This window comes from Salmo trutta, chromosome 17, assembly GCF_901001165.1.
Source record: "Salmo trutta chromosome 17, fSalTru1.1, whole genome shotgun sequence".
NCBI classification, from domain to species: Eukaryota; Metazoa; Chordata; class Actinopteri; order Salmoniformes; family Salmonidae; genus Salmo; species Salmo trutta.
In genome coordinates, this window is record NC_042973.1 from 44,296,780 (window position 1) to 44,312,823 (window position 16,044).

General features: G+C 42.7%; 1 protein-coding gene across 13 annotated transcripts in view; it reads right to left on the reverse strand.

Moving 5' to 3' along the window:
* The window catches only part of LOC115152261 (protein-methionine sulfoxide oxidase mical2b), a 73,105-nt gene extending 58,871 nt beyond the window's left edge, over nt 1-14,234 (reverse strand). For 4 of the 13 annotated variants that reach the window (XM_029696943.1, XM_029696940.1, XM_029696934.1 and 1 more), the window contains exons 1-2: nt 13,981-14,233; nt 687-1,051 (exon numbers count right to left, since the gene is read on the reverse strand). In XM_029696943.1, the coding sequence (XP_029552803.1) occupies nt 687-950 (264 nt within the window). In that variant the 5' untranslated portion in view covers nt 951-1,051; nt 13,981-14,233. Of the gene's footprint in view, nt 1-686; nt 1,052-3,130; nt 3,217-10,187; nt 10,334-13,980 lie in introns of all 13 variants that reach the window. The other 9 variants (XM_029696944.1, XM_029696941.1, XM_029696939.1 and 6 more) reach the window with 8 other exon arrangements.
* Nucleotides 14,235-16,044: the final 1,810 nt, after the last annotated feature.

A 16,044-nucleotide genomic window follows, 5' to 3' on the forward strand; every position in this document is an offset into this window, starting at 1 on the left:
ATAAATATCTCCAGGCAGGCCAAAACTCCATCCAAGATGGTCTTTTCAAACAGCATGTTGAAAGGGCATCATCATATTTTTCACAATTTCATAGTATTATTCCAGCTATGAAATAATATATAAAAAACAACAAAATCAAGTTGACTGCACTGGGCCTTTAATACAAAGTAGCCTATTCCATCTGACGGTGACCACCTTCATCTGACACAGGTTAACACTTTATTTGGGGTGCCCGTTTGGTAAACCGGCCTTGGTTCAGTAGATGTTCAGTAACATTTAAAACTAACCATCTACTAACCCTAGCCCTTATTCTAAACCTAAGCGTAACCTTAGCAAACATTTTCTTAATCAACAGATACTTTGTTGATAGTATGACCATCTGTAGATCATCTATATGGGACTATCCAAATACAATGTGACCCAGGGAAGTTATAAAAAAAACAACCATCTATGAAATCAGTCTTTATGCAGATATGGGATATTAACATGATCTATTCAATCCCAATGTGGGAGGTCTGCCCAGTGGCAAATACAGGGTTTGTTCATTTAAAGCTTGTTCCTTATATCTAGATGCTTTATTTCTTGTATCAAATCTGAATGACTTCCACCCTATGTACTATCTGCCACATAGTTGTGAGTCTGACTTGTGCATTTGCATTACTGTGATCGCTTGACTGACTTCTTACCCTGGTGCCCTCACAGGCTTTGGCTCTCTTGTACTCCTTGTGGCCGGCTCTCTTGTCCAGTTTGGTCCAGAGGGCCTTGGCCTTCCAATTGGTGACCGTGGCTTTGAGGTTGCTGTAGAAGTTCCTGTAGTCCAGCGGGTCCAGATCCATCTGCCTGCATAGGATACTAAAGGCCTGCAGAGTGCCCTTACATGTGGACGCCTGGACAAAGTTCTCAAAGAGCTGCCCTGCCTGGGCGCTCCTCTCATCCTCCTTTTCACCCATCTTCTGTTTTGGAGACTCGATCTGTCCGTCACTCCCTTGCTCTGTCTCCAGCCGCTCACAGGCTTAGTTAGACTATGATCCGACTGCCATCTCAGCGGGTTCTGGAAAAGAGAATGGCATTGGATGTTATTACAGTATCACTCTGCACTCAGACTGTGGTGCTATGGACAAAAATCATCAAGACATTTTCTCTGTGAAATGGTCTCCCAGTAATTAATAAACATTAAAACTATTACTGAAATAACAAAAATTACTTTCCTTAACAAGTCCACAAAATATTAATCAGCACACTGTAGCATGATGCGTTACTGCAAATGTTTAAAATGAAAACAACAAGGTCACAGTCTAACTGTACGGAATGTCTGAGGCTCAAAATAGACCCTACATGCACGCCTTGATATACAGTGCATTCGAAAAGTATTCAAACCCCTTCCTTTTTTACCTTACATCCTTAGTATAACATGGATTCAATAATTTATTTTTCCCCCCCTCATCAAAATCGACAAAACAGAAATACCTGATTTACATAAGTATTCAGACCTCTTGCTATGAGACTCGAAATTGAGCTCGGGTGCATTCGGTTTCCATTGATCATCCTTGAGATGTTTCAATAACTTGATTGGGAGTCCACCTGTGGTAAATTCAATTGATTGGACATGATTTGGAAAGGCAAACACCTGTCTATATAAGGTCCCATAGTTGACAGTGCATGTCAGAGCAAAAACAAAGCCATGAGGTCGAAATAATTATCTGTAGAGCTCCGAGACAGGATTGTGTCGAGGCACACATCTGGGGAAGAGTACCAAAAAACATCTGCAGCATTGAAGGTCCCCAAGATCACAGTGGCCTCCATCATTCTTAAATGGAAGAAGTTTGGAACCACCAAGATTCTTCCTAGCGCTGTCCGCCCGGACAAACTGAGCAATCGGGGGAGAAGGGCCTTGGTCAGGGAGGTGACCAACAACCCGATAGTTACTGACAGAGCTCCAGAGTTCCTCTGTGGAGATGGGAGAACCTTCCAGAAGGGCAACCATCTCTGCAGCACTCCACCAATCAGGCCTTTATGGTAGTGTCCAAACAGAAGCCACTCCTCAGTAAGTCACATGACAGCCCGCTTGGAGTTTGCCAAAAGGCACCGAAAAGACTCAGACCATGAGAAACAAGATTCTCTGGTCTAATGAAACCAAGATTGAACTCTGGCCTGGATGCCAAACGTCACATCTGGAAGAAAGCTGGAACCATCCCTACGGTAAAGCATGATGGTGGCAGAATCATGCTGTGAGGATGTTTTTCAGTCACAGGGACTGGGAGACTAGTCAGGATCGAGGGAAAAGATGAACGGAGCAAAGTACAGAGATCCTTTATGAAAACCTGCGCCAGAATGCTCAGGACCTCAGACTGGGGTTCACCTTACAACGACCCTAAGCACACAGCCAAGACAACGCAAGAGTGACTTCAGACAAGTCTCTGAATGTCCTTGAGTGGCCCAGCCAGAGACCGGACTTGAACCCGATGGAATTTCTCTGGAGAGACCTGAAAATAGCTGTGCAGCAACGCGCCCCATCCAACCTGACAAAGCTTGAGGATCTGCAGAGAAGAATGGGAGAAACTCCTGAAATACAGGTGTGCTAAGCTTGTAGCGTCATACCCAAGAAGACTCGAGGCTGTAATCGCTGCCAAAGGTGCGTCAACACCTGTGATTCTTCCGGTTTATATTTTTTTTGACATTTGCAAAAATTCTAAAAATCTGTTTTTTTGATTTGTCAGTATGGGGTATTGTGTGTAGATTGATGAGGGGGGAAAAACAATTGAATCCATCTTAGAATAAGGCTGTAACGTAACAAGATGTGGTAAAAGCGAAGGGGTCTGAATACTTTCCGAATGCACTGTAAGGTTGTAAACCAACATATCCACTGAGCAGTTACGGGGAAACAGGTAAACTTGAAATAGTACGGCCTGTTTCAAGCATGAGGATGATTTTGCATAAATCCTCTCTAAAATACCCATAATTTGCATAGCTGGTGATATTCATCAGCTCATAATGACAGCTCTGAAACCATTAAAAAAGCCCTGGGATCTTTCCTCATTACAACACCTGTGTACCCTACACATAACTGCCTCTGTCTGCAGCCTCCCATTACCTGTCTAAATAAGTTTCACTAGACAGCCATTCAACTAACCATCATTCAGTAGTTTATCCTCTGCGCTTGTCTCCATAGTTAAAGTAAGGGCCACCAATTTCAAGCAGCATATTGTCAGAGTGTATCTAAGGAAACAAAATATATTATTCAATGACCTTGTATAATACATTCTCAACAATGCCTTGTCTACCCTTCATGTCAATTGGAATGTAAACCTGGACGTGTCAAAGGAACTTGACAAAATCCCAATACCATCAAAGCACTACAGTAGTGGCAACTCTTCTCCAGAGAGGAGAGAGAAAGCATTTTCCATGAGGCCCGAAACAGGAGCTCCTTCAATAGTGGAAAGGCTATGTGCAGAATGCAACCTGAACAAGTGAGAAGTCTGGCTGCAGTGGCTGAGGCCTGACAGTCCACAGTAGGGGAGTCATCTCTCATACGTAAAAACATTCGGAAGATAGCAGCAACATCTAATCTAACACCGAGTCTCTAGCATTGAAAGACAGCTGCTCTAGCATTGAAAGACAGCTGCTCTAGCATTGAAAAACACACAGTAACTCATACACACTTCCAGGGACTCAGTGTTCACAGCCTAATCTATATATAACCGGTTGTAGCACTGTGCATTGTGAGGATTTGCACAGAAAGTGCCTAGCATGATATCGCATTCTAAAATCTGCCTCTATTTGCAGAAACAGTTTTAAATTGAGTACAGGAAAAACAAGACATTTGTATATTTCCCCTGAACTCCCTGTATTTCTAATTAGACATGCACTCAGGGTAAATATAGCTGCCTCCCTCTGTCATTCATATAGTCTAAACCCTGTCCAAAGGATTTCACGTTACTGGAACAAAGACAGTATTGTATTTCAGCAACTGTCCTGTGTGGCGTGTGAACATGTCAACGTGTACCACAATGTCCAGCTCACGTTCAATACAAAACAACCACGACATAATAACAACTTAACAGAGGTCCATTGACTCGAGAGAACATAGCTTATCCAGAGAGAGCGTCATCTTGAGAGACCTTAGTGGACAAAGAGAGTAGAAAGCAACGTTGATCAAAAGAATCAGATTCCAGAAATAAGCCCGATCTAGTCTCTATCAACAGGGAGCAGCACAACCACTAGCCTCCAGAGACTCTCATGGGCAGTGGTGTGATGGAGCCAAGACTCCAGGACCCAGCAGGGTTATATGTGCTGCCAAGTCTAGGACAACTTTCCTTGCAAAGACACAGGTCACAATTTCTTAGCATTTCACCAAGCCTTGACCGGAGCCCTTTGATGACACGTCTACTGAGTAAGAATGGTAGACCATTATTGATACATACGGCAAACTGTTGAGCGTGAAAACCACAGCAGCAGTTCTTGATAGAAACCTGTGCGCCTGGCACTTACCACCATACACCGTCCAAAGGCACTTACATTTTTTGTCTTGCCCATTCACACTGAATGGCACACATACACAATCAATATCTCAAGGCTTAAAACGTCTTAAACCAGTCTCCTCCCCTTCATCTACACTGATTGAAGTGGATTGAACAAGTGACATCAATAAAGAATAGCAGCTTCACCTGGTCACTCCATGTCATAGAAAGAGCAGATGTTCTTAATGTTTTGTACACTCAGTGTAGGTTACCTGGACATTGCCTTAGGTAGGGGATAGAGTATACACATCCGGGTAACCAAGGACTACAATGCACAGACAAGACATGGGTATCGGTTACAACAGGAAGGGCTTAATTTCTGTAACAGTCTGAACTACCAAAAGTCAAATATAATGACCTAAAAATCTTTACTGTAAGACATTCCCTCAAACTCCTTTTTAAAAATTTGTTTTAAAAGAGTTTAATTGGACGACAAAGCAAAATGAGTTTGTGGTACTCACTGTGCTACTACAGCAGAGTGTTAATGTCAAGAACAGAACAGTGCTGTCTGTCCAGCAGGCACAGTACGAGGCAGAGAAAGTTATGCCTTCTCAGTGTGAGACAGGAATCAAAGGAGAGCCGACAAGTGCCTGGCCAGACAGTGTGCCAGCAACACCTTTGAAAAACGTGGCTCACTGGCTCAGAGCACCAATTAAAAGAGATTCACAAAGACTTCTCTTCAGACCACTACAGACTGTGTAAACAGATCTTTGTAGAGTACAGTACAGGCAATGAGAATATCATAAGATACAGTCTGGAGCATAGCACATTGCTTTTCTGAGGGAAGATCCAATGGTCTCACACTAAGCGTTAAGGGTTTAGGCGTGTCAGAGTGGTGGTTTGGTGAAAGAGAATTCAAAGCAGTTGGCTGGTGACATGCAGGTTTAAATAGGATGCTGATTAACTCCAGCACGCTCCGTTTCCTCTGAGGCAGGAAACATCCACTGGAGGAATGTCAGAGAAATATGGACCTGATTCAGGACAGACGGGACTGTTTGTTCGAGGAGAAAGAGAAGGAACACAAACAGAGAAGGCCTAAGGCCATTATGAAATATAATCCTATTATTCAGGCCAGTTGTGATCCTTTCATCCAATCAGAAAAGGACAGAACTTGACAAAAAAAATAGCATTGCAGTCAGAAATGAAATCTAATGAATAATATTCTAACTTAGATTCAGCATGAAAATAATACAGAACAATCCATTGAAGATCATGGTCTGACTCAGTCACAGTGCTCTTAATTGAATAGCATTTACCAGATTAAGCAGTTAACTTTATTAGAGAAAACTTCCTGCTTGACATGGCCTCCCGTCTGTCTGCCCAATGGACAGTTTCATACGTTAGCCTTAATGACCTGGGAATGTACAGTCGAGTTTGGACACACCTACTCATTCAAGGGTTTTCTTACTATTTTCTACACCCACCCTCTGCCTTGTTGGCAGCTTTGCACACTCCGTACAAAGCTCTCCCTCACCCTCCATTTAGCAAATCTGACCATAACCGTATCCTCCGGATTCCTGCTTAAATCGCTCAATACGGAAGAGGTCAGTAGGTCAGATGACGCAGATGCTAAGCTATAGGACAATTTTGCTAGCACAGACTGGAATATGTTCCAGGATTCTTCCAATGGCATTGAGGAGTACACCACAGCAGTCACTGGCTTCATCAATAAGTGCATCGATGACGATGTCCCCACAGTGACCGTATGTACATACCACAACCAGAAGCCATGGATTACAGGGTAATATCACTGAGCTAAAGGGTAGAGCTGCCACTTTCAAAGAGCGGGAATCTCACCCAGACAATTATAAGAAATCCCGCTATGCCCTCCGACGAAACATCAAACAGGCATAGCATCAATACAGGACAAAGGTTGAATCCTACTACACCGGCTCAGATGCTTGTTGGATGTGGCAGGGCTTGTAAACTATTAAGCACAGCTGTGAGCTACACATTGACACGACGAGCTAAATTATTTCTATGTCCGCTTCGAGGCAAGCAACACTGAAGCATGCATGAGAGCACCAGCTGTTCTGGATGACTGTGTGAGTTAGACCTTTAAAACAGGTCAACATTTTGGCCGCAGGGCCGAAAGAATTACCAGGACGTGTTCTCTGAGCATGCACAGACCAACTGGCAAGTGTCTTCACTGACATTTTCAACCTGTCCCTGAACGAGTCTAATACCGAACATGTTTCAAGCAGACCACCATAGTCCTTGTGCTGAAGAACACCAAGGTAACATATCTAAATGACTACCTACGGGGTCACGTTTGTAGTCATGAATGGCTGGTCATGACTCACATCAATACCATTATCCCAGAAACCCTAGACCCACTACATTTGCATACCGCCCCAACAGATCCACAGATGATGCAATCTCTATTGCACTCCACACTGCCCTTTCCCACCTGGACAAAAGCACACCTATGTGAGAATGCTATTCATTGACTACAGCTCAGCGTTCAACACTACAGTGCCCTGAAAGCTCATCACTAAGCTAAGGACCCTGAGACTAACCACCTACCTCTGCAACTGGATCCTGGACTTCCTGACGGTCCGCCCCCAGGTGCTAAGGGTAGGTAACAACACATTTGCCACGCTGATCCTCAACACAGGGACCCCTCAGGATTGTGTACTCAGTCCCCCCTTTTTACCCACCCATGACTGCATGACTCCAACACCCATCATTAAGTTAGCCGAAGACACAACAGTGGTAGGCCTGATGACCGACAATGACGAGAGCCTATAGGGAGGTCATCAGAAACCTGGCAGTGTGGTGCCAGGATAACAACCTCTCCCTCAATGTGATCAAGACAATGGAGAGGATCGTGGACTACAGGAAAAGGAGGGCCGAGCACGTCCCCATTCTCATCGATGGGGCTGTAGTGAAGCAGGTTGAGAGCTTCAAGTTCCTTGGTGTCCACATCACCAACAAACTGTCACGGTCCAAACACACTAAGACAGTCGTGAAGAGGGCACGACAACACCCCCCCACCCCCCGGGAGACTTAGGAGATTTGGCATGGGTCCTCAGATCCTCAAAAAGTTCTACAGCTGCACCGTTGAGAGCATCCTGACTGGTTGCATCACTGCCTGGTATGGCAACTGCTCAGCCTCCGACTGCAAGGCACTACAGAGGGTAGTGCGTACGGCCCAGTACATCACTGGAGCCAAGCTCCTGCCATCCAGGACCTCTATGGCAAGCGGTGTCAGAGGAAGGCCCTAAAAAATTGCCAAAGTCTCCAGCCACCCTAGTCATAGACTGTTCTCTCTGCTGCCACACAGCAATGGTACCAGAGCGCCAAGTCAAGGTCCAAAAGGCTTCTTAACAGCTTCTATCCCCAAACCATAAGACTCCTGAACAGCTAGTCAAATGGCTACCCAGGCTATTTGCATTGACCCCCCCGACACATTATTACACTGCTGCTACTCTGTTTATGATCTATAAAGCCACTTTAACTCTACCTACATGTTCATATTACCTCAAATACCTGGACTAACCTTGCCCCCACACATTGACTCTGTACCGGTACCCCCTGTATATAGCCTCGTTACTGTTATTTTATTGTTGCTCTTTAATTATTTTTCATTTGTTTACTTCAGTTTATTTAGTACATACTTTAACACATTTTTTCTAAAACTACATTGTTGGTTAAGGGCTTATAAGTAAGCACTTCACTGTAAGGTCTACACCTGTTGTATTTGGCGCATGTGACAAATAACATTTGATTTGAAATTTCAGTTTGTTACAAAACAAACAAGTATAGTGTAGAGAATCATTGTACCATCTAAACCGCTTTGAAATATATTGTCAATAACCAAAGATATTGTATTTTCAGCTGGTGTACAAAACTGAAAGTAAAAGATGCAAAAACAAAACTTAAAAATGGGAAGCATCTTAGACTTGTTTTCAATGAGAATGATAGATCTATAACTCACATTGCTATGTGAATTTGGCCAGGTCGCCCAAAAAGTTACATATTGCAGCTTTAAATGGATCACAACATTTTCTTTGCAACTTCGAGTAGAAAACCAATAGCTTTTGCTCATGATGAAAATAAACGGTGTGTTCATCCTCACAAGTCAAGCCAGTTCTCCATGAAAGCAATTCAGTGTGTCCTTTTAGCAACCTAATGCTTCAACCAAACTCTCCTTAATCCAACAAATGTCAGCTTTCTGAGAGGGCCATCACTATGGTCCAATTCTCATATGAAGACTTTTCCTACAAGCCCAAAACTTGAGAAATGGGCTAGTGACTAAAATGTTGTGACAAACCTAATCAAATAATAAAATTATAAACCAATGCATGAAGAAAACATCTATTTAGTGTGATTAGTGACACTTACCATTAAACCCAACCCCATTGCAAAACACTATACTGTGTGTGTGTTTGGGACTTACCATTGAAGACCATTAGAGACCATGACATTGAAGCCATTAGAACTGCTGTAGCCTAATGGTTTGCTTGTTCACCAGGTATGGTCTAACTAATCCAGATATTTTTTTTAGAGGGAAAAAAAACCACACAGAGGGGCTATTTCCTGGACACATATTTGGCCAAGAGAAGGATGTACTGAATTTCTTTCATGGGGGACTGGCTATAGGGGCGGCAGGTAGCCTAGCGATTAAGAGGGTTGGGCCAGCAACAGAAAGGTCCCTGGTTCGAATCCCCGAGTTGGCATGGTAAAAAAGGGTCTGCTGTTCTACCCTTGAGCAAGGCAGTTAACCCCCAACAACTGCTCCCTGGGTGCTGATGATGTCAATTAAGAAAGCCCCACACACCTCTGACTCCTCTCTGAGAACCTTTGAGAAGGACAACCATCTCTGCAGCACTCCAACAAATCAGGCATTTATGGTAGAGTGGCCAGACGGAAGCCACACCTCAGTAAAAGGCACATGACAGCCCACATGGAGTTTTCCAAAAGGCCCCTAAAGACTCTCAGACCATGAGATACAAGATTCTCTGGTCTGATGAAACCAAGATTCTTTGGCTTGAATGACAAGCGTCACGTCTGGAGAAAACCTGACACCATCCCTACAGTGAAGCATGGTGGTGGCAGCATCATGCTTTGGGGATGTTTTTCAGCGGCAGGTACTTGGAGACTAGTCAGGATCGAGGGAAAGATGAACGGAGCAAAGTACATAGAGATCCTTGATGAAAACCTGCTTTCTGAGCACCCAGGACCTCAGACTGGGGCAAAGGTTCACATTCAAAACAGGACGACTACACACAGCCAAGACAACACAGGAGTGGCTTCGGGACAAGTTTCTGAATGTCCTTGAGGGGCCTAGCCAGAGCCCGGACTTGAACATCTCTGGAGAGACCTGAAAATAGCTGTGCAGTGACGCTCCACATCCAACCTGAGCTTGAGAGCATCTGCATAGAAGAATGGGAGGAACTCCCCAAATACAGGTGTGCCAAGCTTATAGCATCATACCCAAGAAGACTAGAGGCTGTAATCACTGCCAAAGGTGCTTCAACAAAGTACTGAGTAAAGAGTGTGAATACTTATGAAAAACTGAAATATCACATTTACATTTGTAAACATTTCTAAAAAAAAAACTGTTTGATTTGTCATTATGGGGTATTGTGTGTAGATCATTTTTTTTAACTAGGCAAGTCAGTTAAGAACAAATTTTATTCTACCCCAGGCAAACCCTCCCCTAACCTGGACGACGCTGGTCCAATTGTGTGCCGCCCTATGGGACTCCCGATTACAGCCGGTTGTGATACAGCACGGGATCAAACCAGGGCCTGAAGTAACACCTCTTGCACTGAGATGCAGTGCCTTAGACCGCTGCGCCACTCGGGAGCCTTGATTGAAAAACAATTGAATCCATTTTAGAATAAGGCTGTAACGTAACAAAACGTAGAATACTTTCAGAATACACTGTATGTGCATTATGTGAAGCTGTGCGACATAGAATGTCCAAAAGTAACCTAGTAAAACACACAAGCAATCACAGTAATAAAATTGTAAAAGGAAAACGTCTGTCTCCCGCTCACATGCTTCTATCTGTATGAATGCCTTTGTCTCAGTCAACGTTCCCAGAATATATAATGGCCTCTGACAGAAACTCATCCGGTTCAACAGTGACACTGACACCACGAGCTCCTGGTGTATTTCTGTCTTGCCTCTAGGCTGATATGCAGGCACAGCCCTTATAAGACACTTATAAGTGACATGAAGTAGTGAGACCTTGTGTAACTTATTTTTTTTCTCCCCCGTATCGCCAAGAAGGGAGAGATTATTCTGAAAAGCTCACATGAAAAAAGGTAGAAGATTAACATCGCTGCTGTAACAATGGGAATAAGGCCCTTATAGAAAGAAAATCATTTGGCCATTGAGAGGGCTCAGGATTAAAGTCAAATTGGCAGGAACAACTGTACATCCAGTAACAGCCAGGTTTTATAAATGGTTATGCTCCCAGGAAATCTTGACCTGGAATACATTCATATAATTTGAGATGGTTTGGTTCCAACTGCCGTATCTTTGTGAGATGCAGAGTAGGTGAACGGATGATCTCTGCATGTGTAGTTCCCACTGTAAAGCATGGAGGATGGTGTGTTTATTTAGAAATCAACTTAACCAGCATGGCTACCACAGCATTCTGCAGCGATACGCCATCCCATCTGGTTTGCGCTTAGTGGGAGTATAATTTGTATTTCAATAGGACAATGACCCAACACACCTCCAGGCTGTGTAAGGGCCATTTGACCAAGGAGAGTGATGAGTGCTGCATAAGATGACCTGGCCTCCACAGTAACCAGACCTCAACCCAATTGAGATGGTTTGGGATGAGTTGGACCGAAGAGTGAAGGAAAAGCAGCCAACAAGCAGTCAGCATATGTCGGAGGAAACACCGTTCAACTGGCGACTGGGGTCAGCCTGCAGGGACCCGGCCCTAGGGCCCAATGAGACAATTAAAGCCCCCGTGGCCTAACCCTGACGACGCTGGGCCAATTATGCGCAGTCCTATGGGACTCCCGGTCACTTGTGGCTTAACCTGTTATGGATAGGGGGCAGTATTTTCACGGCCGGATATTTTTTTTTTACCCGATTTAATCTGATTATTACTCCTGCCCAGAAACTAGAATATGCATATAATTATTAGCTCTGGATAGAAAACACACTAAAGTTTCTAAAACTGTTTGAATGGTGTCTGTGAGTATAACAGAACTCATTTGGCAGGCCAAAACCTGAGAAGATTCCAAACAGGAAGCGCCCTCTCTGACCATTTCTTGGCCTTCTTGATCATCTCTAACCAAAACAGGGGATCTCTGCTGTAACGTGACACTTCCTACGGCTCCCATGGGCTCTCAGAAGGCGGCAAAAAGCTGAATGGTGGCTTTGCAGGCCCTGGCTGAAAAACATTAGCACATTTTGATAGTGGTCGATCAGAGAACAGAGACTGGAGGCGCGTGCACGAGGCGACCCCATGTTTTTATTCTTTCGTCTTTGAACGTAAACAACGACTCCCGATCGGAATATTATCGCTTTTTTACGAGAAAAATAGCATAAAAATGTATTTTAAACAGCGGTTGACATGCTTCGAAGTACGGTAATGGAATATTTAGATTTTTTTTGTCACGAAACGCGTCGGGCGCGTAACCCTTCGTCACCCTTGGATAGTGTCTTGAACGCACGAACAAAACGCCGCTATTTGGATATAACTATGGATTATTTTGAACCAAACCAACATTTGTTATTGAAGTAGCAGTCCTGGGAGTGCATTCTGACGAAGAACAGCAAAGGTAATCAAACTTTTCTAATAGCAAATCGGAGATTGGTGAGGGTCAAACTTGGTGGGTGTCAAAATAGCTAGCCGTGAAGGCTGGGCTATGTACTCAGAATATTGCAAAATGTGCTTTCACCGAAAAGCCATTTTAAAATCGGACATAGCGAGTGCATAAAGGAGTTCTGTATCTATAATTCTTAAAATAATTGTTATGTTTTTTGTGAACGTTTATCGTGAGTAATTTAGTAAATTCACCGGAAGTGTTCGGTGGGAATGCTAGTTCTGAACATCACATGCTAATGTAAAAAGCTGGTTTTTGATATAAATATGAACTTGATTGAACAAAACATGCATGTATTGTATAACGTAATGTCCTAGGCGTGTCATCTGATGAAAATCATCAAAGGTTAGTGCTGCATTTAGCTGTGGTTTTGTTTTTTGTGACATTATATGCTAGCTTGAAAAATGGGTGTCTGATTATTTCTGGCTGGGTACTCTGCTGACATAATCTAATGTTTTGCTTTCGCTGTAAAGCCTTTTTGAAAGCGGACAGTGTGGTTAGATAAAAGAGAGTCTTGTCTTTAAAATGGTGTAAAATAGTCATATGTTTGAAAAATGGAAGTTTTGGGATTTGAGGAATTTGTAATTCGCGCCACGCCGATCATTGGATATTGGAGCAGGTGTTCCGCTAGCGGAACGTCTAGATGTAAGAGGTTTAACTCTTAAACTTAGCCACCTAGCTAACGTTAGCCACCTAGCTAGAATTCATAACATATCATGTTTAGCAAATTCATAACATATAATAGGAATTGTAATTCGTAATGTGAAGAAGTTACTCAGAGCAAATTGATGACTGTAGGCTATTTCAATAGTTTGGTGTCTCAAATAATCAGACATGCACCATAGAAGCAGTAACAGTGCAGGGCCCCAGTATGCACACATCACCTGCTGTAAAATATGGAGCATGATCTTTTTAAACTAGGACTGTGCAGTGGTGAAAAAAGTACTCCATTGTCATACTTGAGTAAAAGTAAAGATGCCTTAATAGAAAATGACTCAAGTAAAAGTGAGTCACCCAGTAAAATACTACTTGAGTAAAAGCATCTGGTTTTAAATGTAGTTAAGCACAGTGGTGGAATAAGTACTAAATTGTCATACTTCAGTAAAAGTTCAAAGTAAATGCTTTACATCATTTTCTTATATTAAGCAAACCAGACGGCAGGATTTTATTTTTTTACGGACAGACAGGGACACTCATACATAATTAACAAACTCCGTATTTGTGTTTATGGAGTCCGCCAGATAAGAGGCAGTAGGGATGACAATGCGTTATATTGATAAGTGCGTGAATTGGACCATATTGCTGTCCTGCCTGAGCATTTGAAATGGAACGAGAACTTTCGGGTGTCAGGAAATATGTATGGGAGTAAAAAGTACACATTTTCTTTAGGAATCCAGTGGAGTAAAAGTAACAGTTGTCAAAAATATAAAAAAGTACAGATACCGCAAAAAACTATAATCAAAAATACTTTGTATTACTACTTAAGTACTTCACTCCACTAGGACTGTGTAACCAAACACTATTTATACAGTATTCAGAATCCGATAACATCTCCCAATAAATGTATAAATATTTCAGTGGCACACGTTGTACAGAAATAATACGAGCTAAAGTTGAATAGAACACACAGGCAATGTATGTTTAAAGTGTTAAAAGCTCACCGGAATAGTTAGTCGGTCAGTCGTACGCTCAAATGAGAAACAGACTGTCATTCACTTACATCTGTGTGTCAATTGAAACGAACTTCAAAATGACAGCTGTCCTAATCAAAACGCCTTGTTTTGTCCAGAATAAACAACGTTCCCACCGAGCAATAAACTCCAAGGTATCCAACTTCTATCTCAGTCAGTTAACTATTGAAAATGTTCTCAAGTTGCAGCCGACAAACCGAAGCCGGATAAAGCCTGACGAAGTCTTTAGAGGAGGTGCTACGGAGTAATGACGTCCAATGAGAAGCTGAGCGATAACCTTGGAGCGTAAATTTGCTGCCAAACGAATCTTCTGATCAACTTTCTCCCCTAAGTAGACCTCTAAAAACATGTTGGAACCTAATGCATTTGAGAATAAATGGAGGAATAGTTAATGCATTATGTTGTCTAACATAAAAAAGTTGCACAATTCGTCATGACCGTGTTGACAGTGGTTAACATGTGACAATAGATTCCCAAGGTAGCACCAAATAGTTAACTCCAAGGAGTCATTGTCAATTGACAGGATAGACATAATAAGAACGCACTCACACACACGCGCGCGCTCTTCTCCACATTGCAGGGTATTTTATTGCCCTGCGACAGCTATGCTTTTGGAGGACTTCAGTTACAGAGAGCGAACAAACACCCCCCCATACTGACATTAGGGCTTCGGAATGACAAACCAGCCACATAGTAAAGTGAACCTAGAGGATCAAGTAGCTAACAGTTATAACCTGCCACAATAGCCTATGATAAGCACATCTCCAGGCTGTATCACAACCGGCCGTGATTGGGAGTCCCATTGGGGTTTGGCCGGTGTAGGCCGTATTTGTAAATAAGAATTTGTTTTTAACTGACTTGCCTAGTTAAATAAAATAAAACATCTCAAGACAGGGCCTAAGGGGACTCTGTGAGTGTTTAAGAGTGAGTAATGCCAGGCCCTATGGAAACATATTGTAAAAAAAATATTTTCTATGATAATTTGATTGTGCAAAAAAATATGTTTTTGGGTTGAATTTTCAAACTGAATCCGAGACTGATCATATGCCTTTGACTGTACGTCTGGAAAAATAGGATTACATGTCCATCTACAGGACAAAAAGTGCTATTGCAAATCCATAACAACTTGCACAGCACAGCCAACATGGTCAACTTCTCTATCTGCTAGTGGCAGCTGGTGGGAGGAACTATAGGAGGATGGGCTCATTGTAATGGCTGGAACAGAGTTAATGGAACGGAGTCAAGCACGTGGTGTCTATATCTTTGATGTGTTTGACACCGTTCCATTTACTCTGTTTCAACCATTACAATGAGCCCATTCTCCTATAGCTCCTCCCACCAGCCTCCACTGCTCTATGCGTTAAATGCTACAAATATTATTATTATTATAAAAAATATATATTTTATTTTTATTATTATAAAATGTCAAATTACAAGTGAATAACAAAAAAACATAGGACATCACCTTACGTATTTTCTCTGAAGAAACATAAAATAACATTATAATAACATTATGATATTTCTTATCCAGCAGGGAGCAACCTTCTAACATAAATTGTGCATCTATCTTGACAAGTTCTCCAAAACACAAATGCGATTTCATTAATTGAGTAAGTCCTGAAAGTATTGCTTTGCATATAGAATTCAATTCTTTATAATGTATTGGTAAGCTATATGTTTCTGAGAACTTTCTATACCGCCCAAACAGATCCACAGATGATGCTATCTCTATTGCACTCCACACTGCCCTTTCCCACCTGGACAAAAGGAACACCTACGTGAGAATGCTACATTGACTACAGCTCAGCGTTCAACACCATAGAGCCCTCAACGCTCATCATTAAGCTAAGGACCCTGGGACTAAACACCCCTCTCTGCAACTGGATACTGGTCTTCCTGACGGGCCGCCCCCAGGTGGTAAGGTTAGGCAACAACACATCTGCCACGCAGCTCTTCAACACATGGCCCCTGAGGGGTGTGTGCTCAGTCCCCTCCTGTACTCCCTGTTCACCCATGACTGTATACTATACTATC